At 47.0% G+C, this 18,912-nt stretch overlaps 1 protein-coding gene across 1 annotated transcript in view; it reads right to left on the bottom strand.

Moving 5' to 3' along the window:
* Window positions 1-4,334: 4,334 nt before the first annotated feature.
* Window positions 4,335-18,912, bottom strand: part of LOC149371627 (acid-sensing ion channel 1C-like) — a 36,178-nt gene continuing 21,600 nt past the window's right edge. Inside the window, exons 8-13 of the mRNA XM_089585209.1 lie at window positions 17,092-17,215; window positions 15,360-15,438; window positions 13,248-13,299; window positions 12,178-12,212; window positions 11,966-12,038; window positions 4,335-4,899 (exon numbers count right to left, since the gene is read on the bottom strand). Coding sequence (XP_089441335.1) covers window positions 4,456-4,899; window positions 11,966-12,038; window positions 12,178-12,212; window positions 13,248-13,299; window positions 15,360-15,438; window positions 17,092-17,215 — 807 coding nt within the window. The 3' untranslated portion in view covers window positions 4,335-4,455. The remainder of the gene's footprint in view (window positions 4,900-11,965; window positions 12,039-12,177; window positions 12,213-13,247; window positions 13,300-15,359; window positions 15,439-17,091; window positions 17,216-18,912) is intronic.

Here is an 18,912-nt window from a genome sequence, read left to right as displayed (position 1 = left end):
TTGTGCTGTTGTTCGATTTAGAATATTACTGAATATGTATCGCTTAAAGGTAATTGATTAGAAAAGCAGAAGAAAAAACAACCACATGCCGCCGGTGGGATCCGAACCCACGACCTCCGAATTACGCGTCCGGTGCTCTACCGCTGAGCTACGGCGACGGCTGTCAATTCTTCTGCTTTTGGGGGTATTTATGTTTAGAAATAACCTTAATTTTTATGATCAGACCTACACCGGCCCATGCATGGTACCGCGTAGGCGTCGACATTTTTCAGTATGGAGGGAGCTCGTACCTGTCGGTTTTTGACGCCCATTCGAACTTCCCGGAAGTGGAGAAGCTGACTCGTACAACATCCAGTGCCATAATTGAGAAGTTGAGCGCCATCTTTTCAAGATACGGCATTCCAATGGAAGTCCACACGGACAATGGGCCGCAGTTTTCGTCTTATGAATTTGCTCTCTTTGCATCCAGGTACGACTTCAGCCACGTCACGTCGAGCCCCGAGTTCCCGCGATCGAATGGACTCGCTGAGAAGGGGGTTGAGATTGTGAAAAGAATCCTAAAGAAAACGGAAGAGACAAAAGAAGACTTCTGGCTCGGGTTGCTCAACTACAGATCCACTCCACTCGAAGATGGCCGCTCCCCTGGTGAACTCTTGCAGGGCAGGAGGCTTCGCACTCTGCTCCCAGACTTCAGGCAGCAGCCAAGCATACCAGTATTCAAGCGAGCCCAGGCAGACACTCGGGGCAGAACGTTACCACCTCTCAATACTGGCGATGTCGTGAGAGTACAGGAAAAGACATGGAATCACCGAGCTCAAGTTACCGGAGCAGTTGCACCGAGGTCTTATCGCGTAGTTACCGAGGACAACAGAGTGCTACGTCGCAACCATGTTCGTGCTCGCCTAGATTAGATATGCGCCTTGGTTGCCACACCCCTTGCGGCTATAAAAGCACTGTACGTTCATCAATAAAGAGCATTTGTTCGCTGGCCACCTCGACTGATACACAAGGTACATCTGCAATTTTATCTTTTCCTTGTATGTGCTGTTTTATTGGACATAATGGAGAGTATGGCTTTCATATTGCTTTTCTTGTACCTTGACAAGGAGCATTTGGCACCAATATCAAGCTTGCAGCGTCGATCAGCCAGTCTATACGCCCACTGCAGGACAAAGACCTCTCTCGTGTCTCTCCAATTAACCCTTCCTTTGCCAGCTGTGGCCACCGTTTCCCTGCAAGCAGGTTTATTGGGGCAACATGCAGTGCAAGTTTGATGTAGGAATTAGACAACGGTACTCATTCACTGAACAAAACCAGCAAACTTCATGGGCACAACATAAGTGCCAGGAAGTCGTATTGCAGACGTCTAGACATTTTTTGACGCCGTCTAAAAAATGGATTCTGCATCACTTTTTGACCCGGTGTTAGACTAGCTATATGAGCAATTTAGGACATCTGAGAGCTGGCAATTGGTTTTCTCCAGACGTTTTTGAGTCGTTTGTTTCCTCTTATATAGTTGCACTAAAGATGTCTTCTACTTCATTTTGTGCTACTTACACTGGTGAAGCGATTCACAAGTTCTCGTGTGGGTTCAATATACACACTCCAGAGATAAAAAAATCTGTGCAGAAGTGCAGAACAGTGGAGTGGAGGTGCGCAGTGCAGTCGGGAAAAACACTTTGGATTGTTTGTACTGGTGATACTGGACATACGCTTCCATGATATGTGCGCCATCCTGCAGCAGTACCTTCCGATACCTTATTAACCCGTCTAAATTGCCTCACGGTGCCTTGGAAATCTGACCTCTGATATGCATGCGATATTCATGGGATACCAACGATAACTTCTCGATTCATTTCCACAGCGCTATGCAGCGGAGAGCTTCAACGACATACAAGGTTGCTATTCTCTCCTCTGAAAGTTTTCCCTCTCAACAAGCCGCCCTGTGATATGCCCCGGTGACACCGCGGCTACAGGTCGTTTGGCGGCTGGTGCAGTGGTCGCATTGACAGCGTTCAGAGTGCATCAGTCATTTCATGCACAGTATCGCCTTGTACTGCTGAATGGATAGCATGGCCTCGGCGGAAGACATCGCGAGCACAATGGAAAGCTGAACAATGACAGTAGTTTCACATGGGTTAGAAGTGGAGGCAGCGGTAAGAGCATTATATATAGAGCAGAAGAGCATGTTTAAAATGGTGGCGCCTCTGGGGAAACTGTAATGTTCATTTATTCAACTTCGCTGCAGGCTTCATTCAATGGGGCACGCAGTGGTTAATGACTAGTAATTGACAATGTATTAGTTTGCCAAGAAAGGCGATAATTTCTTACGATTTTTGCAGCATACAGGGGGTGCCTCTCAGCCCTGCACTGCGGCATCCCTCATAGCCTGAGGCACTTTGGACGTTAAACCTCGAAAAACCAAACCAACACTTTCGTTTATCTCATCTCTTCGCAACGCATAATGAGACAATTGTTATTCTTGTTTCCATTCTTGTTCTATCAAGGCAGACAGCTACATAACATACATAAGAACACGATGGCACAACGTGCGGTCACGGGCGTGGCGGTACCAACATGTTCAAGTCTCTGACACACAAATCAGTGAGAGACACACAAATAAGTGAGAATGTTTGTGGGGAAATGCACGTTGCCCAATCATGCATGCTGCAGAGAGTGGTACATACATGACTGGACTTCAGCTTTCACAAAAACAGTTTATTGAAAGTCAAGAGGCTCTGAATTGGACCTCACAGATAATGTATGGTTTTTCACTGGTGCTTTTTGCTTACGATTGACCACAACAATGAAGGCGTCATTCATAGAGCCTTTTGCACCCTGCAGAACATGTCCTCAGCTGGATCAAAATCGAGACACTGTTTGTAAGGCGAGGGAGAAATGAATTACCAGTCCACAGTTGCACTCCAGTCATTTGCTCAGCGATAATTTGTCACATACGTCACGTAAATTTGCATCCTGATTGGTTCAAGCTCACAAGGGCGAGCCATCATTGATTTCAGGCATGACACATGAACATTAAGAACATGCTAAAAAAAATGACATCGCAACGCAATGGCTGATTTGGCAGCGCAGTACGAGACAATGTCCAAGAGTTTCGTATTCATATGACAACAACAAACATCCTTTGTGTAGGATGTTGCAACGTTCTCAGCCTTGAAATGGTTTGAGCGGTAGACACCCAAGTGCACCATGCACTGATCAGTTATGCAAGCACTAACTTTACATTGTTGTTTTCGGCAACAGTGGTGTTCTTCATAAGGAATATTCAGAAGGGCTGCCATCCGCCTCCAGTACAATTAGTTTGTTTTTTTTTGTCACCAGGCTTTGCGTTAGTGTCCCGTCAATGCCAGGCATTGCAAAAGTGGCCATTTTGGGAAACCCTAAATTGTCAAAACCAAAGCCCACGGACAACGCCATACGTCGAACTGTGCATATGTTCTCGCGTTTTGCCTAGCCTAGCGCCTGTTCCACAGCCTTTTTTGGCTCAATTAGGCTTAGTGCCCAGTGGTTTGTGCATGACCACCAGTATCCGCGTGTGCAGGCTGGCTTTTCAGCTATTCCGCAAGTGTAGAACCATCTTTGTGCCAACCGGAGCGAGAGCAGCAGAGTTCTTTAGTAATTAGAATTTCGAAACACCAACCAAAATCTGGCCGCTAAAAAAATTGACTGTGGTTTGACTAATGGCCATGCCGAGTAGAATTGCGGAAGCAACGGCGCGGCAATCGCAGCAGCGGCGGCGGCACCTCTGAGTCACCCGCGTAGCGGAGGTGACGGCGGTGCCCCAGCGCCGCAGCTGTGCGCCGTGTAACGTCACTCCTCCTGAAGAATGCGCTGCTGGCGCAGCGGCGACGCACCTCCCGCGCAGCGAAGGACTCAGCGGCGGCTCCGCGCTGCTCTGACGTCACTCGCGCATGCGCTGTTGGGGCTCTCTTGGGCTCCGCGAAGTCGCTCACACCTAGCGTGGTGTTGCTTCCCCAACAAAAAGAGGTAACACAAAGTCCATCGTCATGCTGCCAAGACAGCAGAATTCCTAGTAAGTGAGGAAGAACTGGTGCGATGTTAACCAGCCCGCTCGCAGAAGACAGTGGCCCTGAGCAGCTTTAGAGGAGATCAGAAGCTTTTTGATAGCGCCCTGCACTTTCCTTTCCTCACCATCACTATGTTTTTGAGCGGCGCCGAGCAGTTCATCTAACACCGCAAGATGGCATGGTAGTCAGCTAACTAAATTATAAAAAACGAACCTGGTGGCAACTGCCTTTACCCTGTTTCAAGGGGGCGCACCTGTATTCCATTCATCCATCCAAAACCTCAAAGTTTTTGACCAATCAGACAGCCGTATTTTCATACGAGGGTTCCATGTAAATTTTCACGAGTGGTATGATCAGTACGATATCAAAGAGCTCTGCGAGTGGGGACGCGCTAGACCATAGATCGTTAGTAGAACGCCCGAGGCCGGAGGCCTCGGTGCAGGAATGTCGGGTTGAACGGTCCAAGGACCTCTTCGGCTGCGCTCTTCCAGTCGGAAGAGTCGAAGTAGCCGTATTGCGGCGGACCGGGATGCCTCTTGACGGCCACGAGTCCGGCGCCGCTCGCTCGAGGGTCCTTCATGATCTCCCAGCAGGACCGCTGCTGTTGCTGCCCGAGCCAACCGTGGCGGCCGGAGCCTCGGGAGGCCTCGACGGCCTTGTCAATGTGCCTCTGCCATGTAGATGGCGCTGGCTCTAGGTGTTCCTGCTGCGGCACGACCGAGGCGCGGCGCCTGCGATAGAGGTAGATGAACCACCGCACGAATATCTCCAGGATCTCGAAGATGACCAGGAACGAGAGGCCCAGGTACATTCCCATGAATCCACCGACGTTGCTCAGCGTGGTTGCGTCCTGCGTCGGAAGTGGTTGTATGGAGACATATGCGTGTTACGTAGATGCGGACGGTTAGCAATGAATGCGCTTCACAAGACAGTGAGGGCGTAATGTTACTATTACCAACTCATTACGATGACATATATAAACTGCTTCAAGTGCACAAGAATTCGCACATTATGTATTCAGCTCTTAATGAGGAATTCGCGGTCTGCTTTTGTACGTTCCGTACAAGGTTATTGGATTGCCAACCATGACTGACACCGATCTTTTTTTTAGCTGGACCAAAAAATAACAACAAACGCACGTCATGCTCTAAGTGGATCCCACTAATGATCAATGGTGGCACGAGAGCTCTTAGTTATGGGCAACGTAATGCCAGCCTGGTGTTCCCGTTATTGTGCGAACGCACTTAGGTGTCAAGCTGTCTGCGTCAGATCTGCGCATTTTGCGGCTTTGTGAGCTTTACAAGTAATTAACTTAGCTTACGTCTGACAGCTAGATGTATGAGCAACTTGGCCGAAGACAGAGCTGGAAGGTAGGCTGCACGCACTAACGTGCAAGTGTGGTACGTGCTACTCCGTGCGCCATACCTTCGCCAATCTCACTCAATCCATATGGCGTGCTTTCCCGAACGTTACCCGAGATAATGTGGGTCACGTTGCACTGTGGGCCGCCAGGCTTCTGCGCAACACCTTAAAGTGCGAGGTAGCGGTGGGATCAATTCCGATCTGCTTAAATGAGTTTCGAAACACTGAGCTGTCTGCACGCAAAAACGTTCTCTGTCCTGGTCAGCGATGTAGCTGGAATCGTTTTCGGCCGGAAAAGGGCGGGAATAGTGATGTGTTTGGCGATTGAGCGAAGAGGTAGGCAGACATGAAAATATAGATAATCTAATTTATCTTTGGGGCACTTTTTCTATATATAGTCCTGGCATAGGCTTAAGCAGGCGCTGAGTCCATCCTTTTCTCCTTCTCCTCTCTCATGTTTTACATATACAGTAATAATTGTTTAAGGGTAAGTCACATCACGGTGATCCTCCCCCACCTATGCTTCTTAACCGAAAAGCCCCTGCTCTTGACTGGCGTTAAGAGCATTTTGAGCCAGCGAATCTTTCAACGGGAAATTGTTTATGAACGCAACTGTTTCATATAGCGCAAGATTCCACTAGAAGAATAAATATATCTACAGGTCTCCCTTCGGCAGGCTCGCATGTTTTTTTGCTATTAACGTTTTTCTTATCGTCAAAAACGCTGCCCATTTATTTGGCATAACAATACTTTACACGGAAAGGAAAATGAGCGTTAAGAGACAGGAAGAGGGCAGTGTCAGTCAAGGAACAAACGCGAGTTAATGACATCCTAGTCGAAATCAAGAGGACGAAATGGGCCTGAGCAAGACATGTAATGCGAAGGCAGGATAAGCGTGGGTCCTTAAAGGGCCACGGACCACCCCAGCTCAGCAGACACTCTCTACCTCTCTTTCAGCGAGCCTCCTCTCCTTCCATTCCCTCCTCGAAATTCTTCTCTCCCGCTCCTCGTCGAGTAGGCTCGGCAAGGCAAAATCACCCCTTCCTTCTCCGACGTAAGCCGGAGGCGTGGTGTCTGTGGAGTGCGTCACGGGGCTACGTCATGGCCCCGCCTTCAATAGAATTCTTTTCTTGGTTTTTGCTGCTGGGGCTGAAACAGCGTCGTCGCATTTTCTCCGCACACTGAACGATCGAGAGGCGCGATCGGCTCGACCACCTAGACTTGTTAGCGAGCGCACCCTTTCATACATCTGTTTGTCATTCCCAGTTAGCGAGCCACCTTTTCATTTTTTTTTTTAGGCCTCCCCACCGTTTCACGAGCGGATGGGCGGAAGTCGTTTCTGTTCGAAACACACGGCGAAGTGCGGACCCGGCAACCGCCCGTTTGCTTTTCTTCATGTGTGTTTGTGTTCTGTGTGTTTGTGTCTTTTCTCCGCTCCGAAGCCCATGTCGTTCATTGGAGTCAGGGCGTACGCAAGATGCATGGAGGATAAGCGGTGTCTATGCGGAGCGCTCAAGTGGACGAGCGAGGGAAAGGCTCTGCTGCACTACTAATTAAAACCTTGTTTTGGGGGGCTCGCATAGAAGAAAAGAAACTGAGTAGGGAGCGCGCACGCAGAGCTTCTCGTGACGTGATCACGGCGGGGGGGGGGGAGGGGGGGGGGGGCGAACCAACTCCCTCAGTTTTACTATTTTTTACTTTTTATGGCAAGGGTTCAAGGCTGTCGCCGCACGCTCCCTCCGCAGTTTTTTTTTTTTTTTTTTTCCTTCATGCGGGTTTGGAGGCATGAGCCAGAACAGAAGGCGCTGCGGAAAGCCTTGTGCAGACGACGCGACGCCAAGGCTACGCCCAACCTTCTCCCGTCAGTCAGAACGATGCACCAATGGAGTGCCTTTAGCGAAAGTAGCCACCCTTGACGTCAGCGGGGTGCAGAGTAGTGGGCGGGGCCCGTTTTTGAAGGAAGGAAAGAACGAACGGGCTTTGATTTGAATTTTCGCAGCTTTTCGGGGCGCGCATGGCTCTAGTATTTTGCAGAGGTTATCTTCGATGCCTCATCTATGCAGTGGGCTTGTTTTTCAAAAATGTCCGGACCCTGGTCAGTGGCCCTTTAAGGGTAACGGAGTGGATTCCAAGACAAAGCAAGCGTAGCAGGGGACGGCAGAGAGTTAGGTGGATGGATGTGATTAAGAAATTTGCGGCAATACGGTGGCCGCAACTGGCAAAGGACAGGGTTAACTTGAGACACATGGGAGAGGCCTTTGCACTGCAGTGGGAGTAGTCAGGCTCAACGTTTTTAGATCCCTTTCAAAGGGTTCTAAAAACGTTGGTCAGGCTGGTGGTGATGATGATGACGATGCCAGGGGGTGGTGGTATACGGTGGTGTCGTTGGATTAGCGCAGAGTTGCGTTTTGAGGCATTGCTGCTCTATACCTACCCGGGGGTGTGTGTAAGGGAGGGGGGCTTAGCGATAAAATTTTCTGTTGAAATTGCACGAAAACACCCATTAAGTACGACCTATGTGCGTTGTTTATTTGTAAGTCAACTGCTCGTGCTGACAGAAAGACCAAAATAAGGTGACTTTTGACCGTACAGAAATACCACATCATATTTCCGAAAAGAAAAAAGGAATTCGCCCGTAGAAAATATTATTCTTGGCAAAAAAAAAATAAAACAACCAGAACTGCGCTCTCGCCGAATTTTAAAAAGATAACGTAAAAAACTCCAACCCAGCTACAGCGCCGTCATTCGAGGCACTTAATCTGAGTAATCTAAGACAGTCGTGTTCGTTGAGCCGAGTCCCCAGCGAAACGGATATCAGTCTGAGTGAAAAACTGTATAGGTGGCTAGATAATCCAGTGGTTTCAGTAGCTATTAAACAAATATAAGCTTGTACGAGGGAAGGTAAGGTGAAGGCAAAGCCCGCGCTTAGAAGCAGCGTACTAATGGAACGGAATATGAGCACGCGATTTAATGGGCGTATTGAATAATTGATCATTTGGGACACTGGGGGCGAGAGGCACTTTCTGTGGGCTACTATAAGACAGCCTTGAAATATCAATATGCGAACGTGGTGTCGTTAAGAATATGCGCCAGAAGCTTTTTGCCATAATTTCTTCCTTGCTACTGAACGTTTATTGTGGGTTATTCGTTTTATTCTTTTCTTACTTATGGGAGAACTCAAAGCGGGGCTCTTTCAAGAGTATTTGTTCGCTTTCTCTCTGCAATGAACGGAGCCGAGCTCACTTTGTCAGATATACTGCGCCGAAAGCGGAGTAACCTCGCTGAAAGCATCTGCTTTTACATGCCAGGGCACGTTAAGAGTGTCTAAACAGTGCACCTCTCTATGCGACAAAAACGTAACGTCTGAGAAAGTAAGGAAAACACCGGAGGTAGGTAAAAAATTAAAGTCGATTTAGCTTACTTGGCCAGATACGATGTATGTGCGCTAGCACATCGCGCTTTGTTTCGCTTTCGGTTCAGGGCTAGAGTTTCAAGGTCAGGCTTCAGGGGAAGATATAGGCGAAATCGATGATTGCATGGGGACCTTTGTGGCAACGCACTCTAAATTTTTGGAACGCTAACACACCTGAAGAGGGCACTGCGTGAACAGTATGTTCTGGATCCATTGCTCAAGGATATGGGCTGTTTCTTCTCGGCTTGCATGCGATTTGGCGGTCAGCCCTGTGTTCAGTTATTTTCTTGAGAATGTATGTAAGCTGCGTGACATCCTCAGGAACCAAGGTTTCTCTGACGAATGTTCTTGTTAAAATGAAGGTCCAGAAGTTTTGGCGTCAAACCAACCGACATAGCTGGGGTGTTTCTGTCCTTGCCGCAACAGGCGCAATACAGAAAAAAAACACGGCGATCACGTAGTGCTCTCGTGCAGTGGCCAGCAAAGCTGGTCCGCTCGTGCCGCCGCGCCTGTGTTTCGAACCCGCGGGTTTGAAACACAGGCGCGGCGCAGTCGCGGCCCATATCTATATTATTTCTGCAGATCTAACTGGCTTCAGACTCACAGACAGCGGGGTTTTTTTTCGAGATTGGAAACCTTAGAGTTAGCTTACTAATAAGTGCGCCGAATCAAGAGCGTTATACTTTTGCCTACACCACACCTGCCTAGAGTGAGCCATGGCAAAGGTAAAGAGCCATAGCGGCCTGATGGAAACACCAAATGACCTCCGTATAACCTCGTTTTGTCGAAGTGGAGGCGCCGAGAGATAAATGGAAGATAAAGGATTGCATGCTTGCTTCCGTTTTCTTGACCCTCGCTTCGAAGCGCGGTCGCACTGCTGATATCCACGGAAGCCTAAGCGTGCAATACTTTATCTTTCAGCACATTCGCTGCGAAGTGCCAGAGGCGAAGGAACATCACTCAACACAGCACAGGAGCAGCCAGCAACAAGCGACTCGCGGTTCTACAAGCATCACATATACTCTTTGTGATTATACACGAAAAATCTGCTGTTGCTCGATGCTGCTGTTAATTTTCAGTTTCAGACGCTTACCGACGAAGGAAACACTGGAGCGGACCGCAGAAAAGCCTATAGGAACAACGCATGCATTGACAAAATGCAAAAATAAAAGCTTAAAGCAAAATTCAGAATAATGCATTTTTTTGTGCCCGAATAGTTGTCAAGCGGTTGTTGTGAAGCCCAAGGAATAGCCCCGTAAAGGTATAAGGAAGTGTTGCGCATACGCATAATGCTATACGTAGGAAACGTACACAGTGTATTTCGGTAAAACGTGCGTTACTTTTATGCCGTGCCAAACACAAACGTATATGTACTATACTATCGCGCTTAGCACGACTTGTGACGCTTCTTACGTGCGACGCGCTGACGCGGCGTCTTTTGATTTGTCACAGTGGCCGCGGTCTGCTCCCTGCCTTTCAAGCCCTTCAATAGCTGGCTCTGTTTCCTTGTAACGGAAAGATAAGGGGCAAATACGAGGTAACGGGCCAGTGGTGTATTAAGAAAACAAGTGGTCCGCGAGAAAAGCACCAACGATAGAAGCCGTACACTCAATTCACAGCGCTATAGCCCTAATGCAGCGAACGGATGAGAACTGTTGCACAGCTGTTGCTGCTGGCCGCGGCTAAAGAAAATAAAATATGTAGTAAGGCTGCAACCTTTATGCCCGGCCTCGTAAATATTTTCGTGCGTTGCAAATATAGGAACGCTTTCCGGAATATTTTCGCCCAAATGAGCACCGACTTCCTTTAGTGCCTGATCTCAGTACAGGGGATATAATTTATTAGGCCCCAGAGCCATGAGTAAAATCATTAAGAGCCACATATACCACAGCGCCGGGTCACTTGTGTCGAGGCCACTCATGAACGAACTAGCCCAGACTGATATGTTATCAATTGTTTACTAATGTTCGCAAAGCTCCTCTGACGCCCTTTACGAAGCACGCATAATGAGTTGCGCAGTTCGTTCAATGTTTTTTATTCACGGCTAAGAAATGGTGGGTTGATGGAATGACAGGTACTATACCCAAGGAGGCTAAAGCACACATCAGGCTATATGCCGCGCGAAGCGCAAAGAAAGCCTTAGTTTATAGTTCACGGTTTGTAAAGATTTTTCAGAGACTCATAGTTCCCCAGCAATGGCCCAATTGTGAGGGCAATCGCGCACGGCGGCCTTTCATTCCTGCACGCATGCATTATGGGGTACAGAAGCACGTCCGTAGATCCTCCCGTCCTACTGACGATTTCGAGTTGCAAATACCGATTGAAACCGTGTTCAGCAGTTCTCATTGATTCGCTCTTTAGATCGCACTGCTGCGTAAGAAGAAGATGCGTGCGGCTTCATTCGCTGGATTGTTCCTTATTGCAACACGGCGACGTTTCTTATATTTCCTTTCTTTTTTTTCGTTGCAACGAGACGGATCCACCGACTAACGTACTTCAAAAGGCAGTAACGCAAGTCAGAAGGAACTACGTCGACCAGACCAAGCACGATCATCGGAGCGCCTAAGTCCACTTCAGATGAAAGTAGGAGGCGAGACAGAAAGCTCAGGGGATGACACGTACGCACATTTGGGATAGCCTAACACTTTTTTTTTTTTTTTTGCTGTCAGGTGCGTCAGAGACTAGAGGAAGCAGATCGCATGCTGGCGTGATGAAATTGCCACTGCACACGCGTTGCAAGTCATGCTGATCGCTGTAAAGTACAGTGCGTCCATCAACGTATACTTTAGCGCATGCGCTGTGAGGAAGCCACGAACCTTTATGCGGGAATATACCCATGGCACTGCAGCGGGAGCAAAAGTATTTACATCTCCTTGTTGCACGGTTTGCCAAACAGGACCCGAATGAGCATCCTAACGTCCTTCTATTAAAAGTGGTGACCTCCCTTGTAGGTTCTGCTGAAAGCCTCATGGCAGTGAAGTCTGACCGAAGCTGGAATGGTACGCACCACTTTTTCTCCTGAAGGAATACGCATTTCAGCGCGCTATGCTGAAATACTGCATCCTTTGTCGCAAATAGGCGAAGAGAATGAGGTATTGACAAGTCCCGGCCGCAACCCCAGTCTGCTGTGCCGTAGACTTACGCTGAGCTCCGGAACTTGCGTGATTTTCTCCACGATTATCGACTCGAAGTAGATGACGGCCTTGACAAGTGCCCTGGCAACAATGGGTCAAGAGAAGGAACGGTTGTACGCATTACATATGCATTTCGTTGTACGCATTACGCAATACATCACTGTGGCATGTATGGATAATGATTTAGGCCTACATTTATTCCAGGTCTTATGTTTCTTACCTGTTTTGTATGTTGTCTTTACGATATCCAGGCCGCTGAAAAATAATGGAAGAGACCGTGTCACATATGCTATTGTCTAGCATTTCTCAAACCATAACACCGCAGTAACGGAAGTAATCGCGAACCCATGCAGACAGCAAAAAGACCAAGATTTTAATTGCAGTTTCTGATTGAAATTGATTTAGGCCGCCGCGGTGGCTCAGCGGTTATGGTGCTCGGCTGCTGTCCCGAAAGACGCGGGTTCGATCCCGGCCGCGGCGGCTGGAATTTCTTTGGAGGAGAAATTCTAGAGGCCCGTGTACTGTGCGATGTCAGTGCACGTTAAAGAACCCCAGGTGGTCGAAATTTCCGGAGCCCTCCACTACGGCGTCTCTCATAGCCTTAGTCGCTTTGGGACGTTAAACCCCATAAACCAAACCAAACCAAATTGATTTAATATCGCGCTCACACAAAATATACCGTAGATGTCCAAGCATGAATGTCAAGAAATATCTTCCGGTAAACAGATCAGCTTGTAGACAACGAGTTTACAGACTCAAACTGGGCATCGCCATACTGCTTCCAGGACTGCGTTACGCTTTTACCTGGCCCCATCAAGCACAGTTTGGGCGTCGCCTTACTGCTCGCTGAGTTGCTGCGTGCGCCTGGCGCATGAGCAATGGAAGTAGTAGCGTTAGGTGCAGACAGCAGTCAAGTGAGCAATACGGTGACGCACGTCACAAACCCATAGCGCGTCGCCATAGCAACCCGCACAACCTGAAAGCTTGCAGCGGCTCTGGAGAAGTCCGCCTCCCCCTCGCCCCTCTTCTTCTTCAAAGAAAAAAAAGGGGGGGGGGGATAACAAAAAGTACACTTTAGCAGTCGGTTGAAATTAATGCGTCGTGCGTAGGAAGAGAAGCTGATCCCTCGCGTTTCCAGCTTGCTGATTGCAGTGCGTAATCAGTGAGATAAATCACATGATTGGAGACTACATGATATGGGCGGCATGTGAATGCCTTCAGATGGAGCTGAACCGTGCACGCAATCTCTATTGTTGTGTGGACGTATGATCTGACAAACACGAGACTTACAAGCCGCTGAGCCCATCCCGTTCTTGAGATCGACGTCTTGTAAATTTCTTGACTGTGCAAGAACAACAGAAAAGAGACAGGTCAGGTGTCAGGGGGAGGTCAGCAGGAGGTCACCCGTTTAAAGCATAGGTGTATGCGAAGATAGAATAGAAATGGAAGCACTTTGTGAGCATATCACCGCTCTGGAAGTGCGGATTGTAGGAAAATTCCGTTCAGTTTACATATTAAGAAAACTGATTTCGCAAAGCTTTGATGCAAATAATACTCGGTGTTCTAAATAAATTTCAATGAAGGAACGATCTGACCAACAATTCTCTTTTTTCCACAAAGAGAGAGGCCTTTGTAATATCAAAAAATCGAGCTGAATTCCTCCCCCTCCTTTCCCACTGCAGTCCCGATTTCAAGAAAGTAAAAAGAAATTCCAAATACGATCTCATCACAAAGTGTTCCTGTTAAAATTACCACCTTTTTTTGTGTGTTCTGTTGGCATGCGTGGCAGCACACGCTTTCAGGCACCCCGACAGTTTTAATAACCCTGCCCACAAAAATGGTGCCAGCAGTCCAAGTTTTCGGGTAATTTTATTGCTGGACACAAGCGTCATCACCATTGTAGGCGGTTCTATAGGATGTAAACCCGAAGGTGGTTTTCAGGGAAAAGAAGATCGTGCAACTAAATTTTTCAGAGTAATTTTAGGTCTAACAGAAGAAAGTAATTATCAACGCCGGTCATTTTGGTTAGGTACACAGGGGTTTGACCGAAGGCACAAACGCGGGATATTTCACCCAGTGACAGAGCATAGATTAACTCAGCGGTAAAGTAAGGTCGAAGAAGCCTGCGCCTTCAATATACGTCCCCATGTGCTACGAACAGGTACCTCTCTGTCAGTAGTTTATAGCCCAGGGAATTTGCTTCTGCGCCACGCCATGTGGTTCGTTATGCATATCCAGCGTTGCACATCTATTGATGGTAAGACGAACTGTGCTGATCCCGCGTCCGAAGGTTAGGGATACAACTAATGCTATACAAGCCCCATCACTCGGCTTAGGAGAAAGCACCACTGGGCTCTAGACCTTTGATAAAGGCTTACGTGAACAGAGGTCTCCGTTCTGAATGTAAACTTGCGTAGAACGTCTCGTGGCTGGATTAAGTGGGCTTCTAGTGGGCGCATTTTCTTTCATACACTGGTTATCATGAAAAAGGAATTGTCAAACGAAAGTAATAAACAATATTGTCACGTTGTAGTGACGGCAGTCCAGCGGTCAGGAAGACACCAGAAATACTTGCAAACGATGCTCTTTATTTGGGCTGACTTGCGCCCGCAAAAGAACTGACTCACTCGGTGGCGGCGTAAGCAACAAGCGTGCTCGTCAATCGTCGAACTACGAATGCCCGCTGCTCGCGGCATCGTTCAATTTAAAGCCGGCAAGGAAACTTCGAGATAACAGGTCGAGATCATCTAGAGTAATCTAGAAACACGTAGATGCAGCTGTTCATGGTTGTGAACAATCGAGATAAGTCCGGTCGCTTCTCGCGTCACGAACAAAAATGATAACAGCCCTTTCCTGCAGCCTTGAGCGTGAACGAACAAACACTACAATGATACGTGGCAATATTCATAAGAGACTTCTACTCGAGTATAGTGAAATAGATCTTCCAATGGGTTATGTGGTTGCTTCGGCGGAATAATTACGTTAAACATCACTTTGGAAACAATTAAACGTAACTATCTTCAACTACAGCCACGCCAAAAAGCTTTGTAGCTTTCCTCGAAGCCGGTGGCTCTGCTCATGTGAACGTTGACAGTGATTTAATTTTTCACTACAAATCAGTGAATTTTTTAGTAACAAGATTGGTTCCAAGATCTTCGGACGTTGTAACTTGTTTTAGTTTTGCAGTCTCTGTCTACTATACAGGTAGGTTAGGTGAACAAAAAGTAAGATTAATCAGAAAAACCACCTAATATATGCAATTCTAAGAAGGAAAAAAGAAACAAAAAGCCTCAAGCGCACCCAGTTTCGGCAAAACAACTTCGTACAACCGGTTAGGCATTCAGGAGGCAGGCAAACATGAAGAAGGGAAAGAGGCTTGAGAAGTGAAGCTGCTGACGTCACCTGCACTTTAAAGGGCAGTCGCATTTCTTGAGGCTTCTGTACGATGTGTCAGCTAGGATAGCTTCCGAGCAGTCTCTAGCTGTTCGCGAGGGCAGGAAATGGAATAAAGTACATTACGGTTCAGCAGACACAAATGAAGACCAGAAAGGTTGCGTCTGACATTGACTGCTCAAACGGAGACTTTCTGACTCAACAGGCAAATGCTCGTGTTTTTAAAGGATAAATAAAATGTCAGTTCCGTATCCACCATAACGTAGTTCTTCTTTTGGCTGTCTACAATACAGTAGCCAACCTATTGGTTGGCTACAAACTGTAGACCAACAGCGACAATGCTAAGACATCCGCTCCCCTTCAGGCGAAAAATATTCCATAGGAAAAATACGCTGAACCCTATGTACGACGCAAGGATTTCAAGAAATGCATGGTGCGAAAAAGACTGCCCCCCCCCCCCCCCCCCACGTCCTCCCTTTCCAACCACACTCTGTAAGAGTGGCCTATAACTCCACCCCTGCATTAATCGGACAGCAGCTCGCTTACACTTCGCGTCGCTGACATTAAGCAGAGTACATGGCACTTCAGCTGAGCCGGTTTCATTAGCGCTCCCATTATATCGAAGAGGAAAAACGGCGCTGGGAAACGAGCCAAGAGCTTTTCCTCTTAAGAGGGAAGCCATATATTGTAACCTTCCACCGTGCTCAGAACTCCAGCAAGAGAACAATATCTCTCCATTGTAAGATATGCATCGATAAAACAGCGGCGAAATATTATATGGTATCAGGAAAGATATGATTAAGCGATTTCTCTGGCAAACACTTTTAATCTTCGACCCACCGCGGTGGCTCAGTGGCTCTGGCGTTCGGCTTGTTGAACTCAAGGTCGCGGGTTCGAGCCCGGCAGTGGCGGCCGTATTTCGATGGAGGCGAAATACAAAAACGTCCGTGTATTCTGCAATGTAAGCACGATGAGCCCTAGGCGGTTTAAATTAATCCGGAGACCCTCACCTCGGACTAGTCCCTCATAGCCCATGTGTCGCTTCGGGAAGGTAAACTTACAGTTTATTTACTTTTGATATTCACTCCGTAGTAGCTCTGTGAGTGGTGTTCGGCCGCTGAATCCAAGGTCGCGGGACAGATCCGCAGCCACAGCGGCCGCATTTCGACTGAGTCGGAAACGCATGAACGCCAGCGTACTGAAATCTTGGTGCAAGGTAAACAAACCCATCTTGTGTAAATGAATCCGGAGCCGTCTCCTACGACGTGCGTGGTGTCCTGAGTACTGCCTTGACACGTAATAACCTATTAACCGTGAACAGCTTTTTATGTGACAGGCGGCTACGTGCATACATGCTGCCATTGTATTCAGCTGCATTGCCAGTATGGAAAACAAAAATTGAACAACCAGCGTTATTGACATTGTACGAGATAAGGTTGGTTGGTTTATGGGGTTTAACGTCCCAAAGCGACTAAGGTGGTCGAAATTTCCGGATCCCTCCACTACGGCGTCTCTCATAGAGAAACTAAAGCTTTGAGTATTTTGCTTCCCCTATCTAATCTTGCTTTAACATTTCAAGGGCCGGTAACAGCGTGTTATAGTCGTCTCATCGCGAGAAAAGGCGGAAAACGCGTGGTTTACTAAAGGAATGCAACGTTTCAGATTTTTTCACGTACGTGAAGATGGGGCGCGTAGCCATTTGTATACCGAATATGGTAAGCGTTTTAGTGGCGACGCTTACTACTAGTTTGGGCGCTCCTGCACATGTTCGGCGAACTCGACGCGTTGCGCAGCTGCGGCAGCTCCTCGCTGACGCAGCCGCAGGAGCTCATTATGAAAACCTGTGAGCATATCGAGAAGCACATCTAGAAAAGGAAACAAAGAAATTCATCAGTCAATCCGTAGGTGAATTTCAATCAATCAATCAATCAATCAATCAATCAATCAATCAATCAATCAATCAATCAATCAATCAATCAATCAATCAATCGATCGATCGATCGATCGATCGATCAGTCAGTCATATCAACCAGTCCTGGTAGAGGCAGCCACAGTCTATGGCTTTTAATAATTCTAAATTTTAATACCAACATCCATGTCACCGCAAAATGGTGAATAAGCGTTGATGCACACTGGTTTTCTAGTACGTGCTTCGGGAAGACGAAGAAATCAGAAAGTGTGGTCGAGTATCACACAGTCTGAACACCTGGGCGGTAAGTTCGAATCTGAGACTCCTGTTGATGTCCATAATTTGTCTTGACTAGGCTTGGCGTTTGCCTGTGCTGTGGCTCGTGTTTTTCTTCGTCTCTTTCACCTAACTTTTACGTAACTGTGACGTTCATAGGCAACATGCGCTAGCTAGGCTAAATTCTTTATTTTTGTTGCTGCGGCCTATGCACTAACGCGACGAATAGTGGACTCATAAAGCCCATGCATGGCTCACTGAAAGTAACTTATTTCAATCAGAGCGAAATACGCTGTATGAGGTCCTAACAAAACCTAATATCCGGCAAACCATTTCTGAGATTGGGAGGTTAACTACATACACTCAGTGAAAATTCCTGGTGGAATCAATATAAAGAGATGGACATATAGCTAAATAAATTCGCGTTACCTGAACAATAAACGCGCTAGTTTAACGCGATTAAAAAACAATAAATTGGTTACGTAAACTTTTTTCGTAACATGTCAGAAAAATTAGAGTATTTAATACCACCTTTAATGTCGATACGTTGTTTGCAGGTATAGTTGTAAAACGAGAGATTTAACGGTCCCGTTCAGCAAGAAATCCGGCGTTTGATGTAGTTGTGAGCTAAAAATCCGGATTTGTTGAAAAGGTGACCGAATCACATGTGAAGAGGCGGATTTTAAAAGTGATCAAAATATTAGAAAGCCGGTGATTAGAAGGTCGCAGCATGATATCAACCATCATTAGGACATGTACATAAGTCTAATAAGCAAATGAATTGTGGTGAAAATAAAATTGAGGTAATTAGTAATTAGTCGATAGCCGAACCCCTGACCCTTAGCTTGCGAGTCAAATACGCTACCCAGGGGCCACGAAGGCTTTTTTTTAAAGGCGAAAGCCTTTAATGCCTCATACTGTCGTTAGCAGACGCGTCGGCAGATTCGTCCGCCTTTCGGCGTCACTGCTTAAAAGGCTCAGGGTTCCAGAATGAATAAAGGCGCATCTAGTGAGTGCATGGGCTTCATAAATAAAATAAAAGGAGTAAAGTCTAGAAAAGAAAGATAACAAATAAAAATAAGAAAATAAACGAAAATAAAAACAAAATAAAGATAATATGTGGAAATAAAAATAAAAACAATAAAATTAAGAAAAGGAGCAAAAAATAAATAAAAAACAAAATATGAAAAATAAAAAGTAAATAAAAACAAACAGTGCCCAGGAAACGCTTTCGCCTTGCAGCACTTTAGAGAGCCAAAGTGCCCCCTTAATTTTTTTTTATTATTGCCACTGAGGCCCCGCAGACACGTTCGCACAACTCTGTTAAAGCGGGGCTTTATATGTATGTTGTGTGGTATTTCACACAATACGGAAAGA

The sequence above is a fragment of the Amblyomma mixtum genome, chromosome 1, assembly GCF_055824585.1.
Source record: "Amblyomma mixtum isolate Tamu chromosome 1, ASM5582458v1, whole genome shotgun sequence".
Lineage (NCBI taxonomy): Eukaryota > Metazoa > Arthropoda > Arachnida > Ixodida > Ixodidae > Amblyomma > Amblyomma mixtum.
Note: the sequence above shows the minus strand (reverse complement) of the source record. Positions and strands in the feature narration are given on the sequence as shown.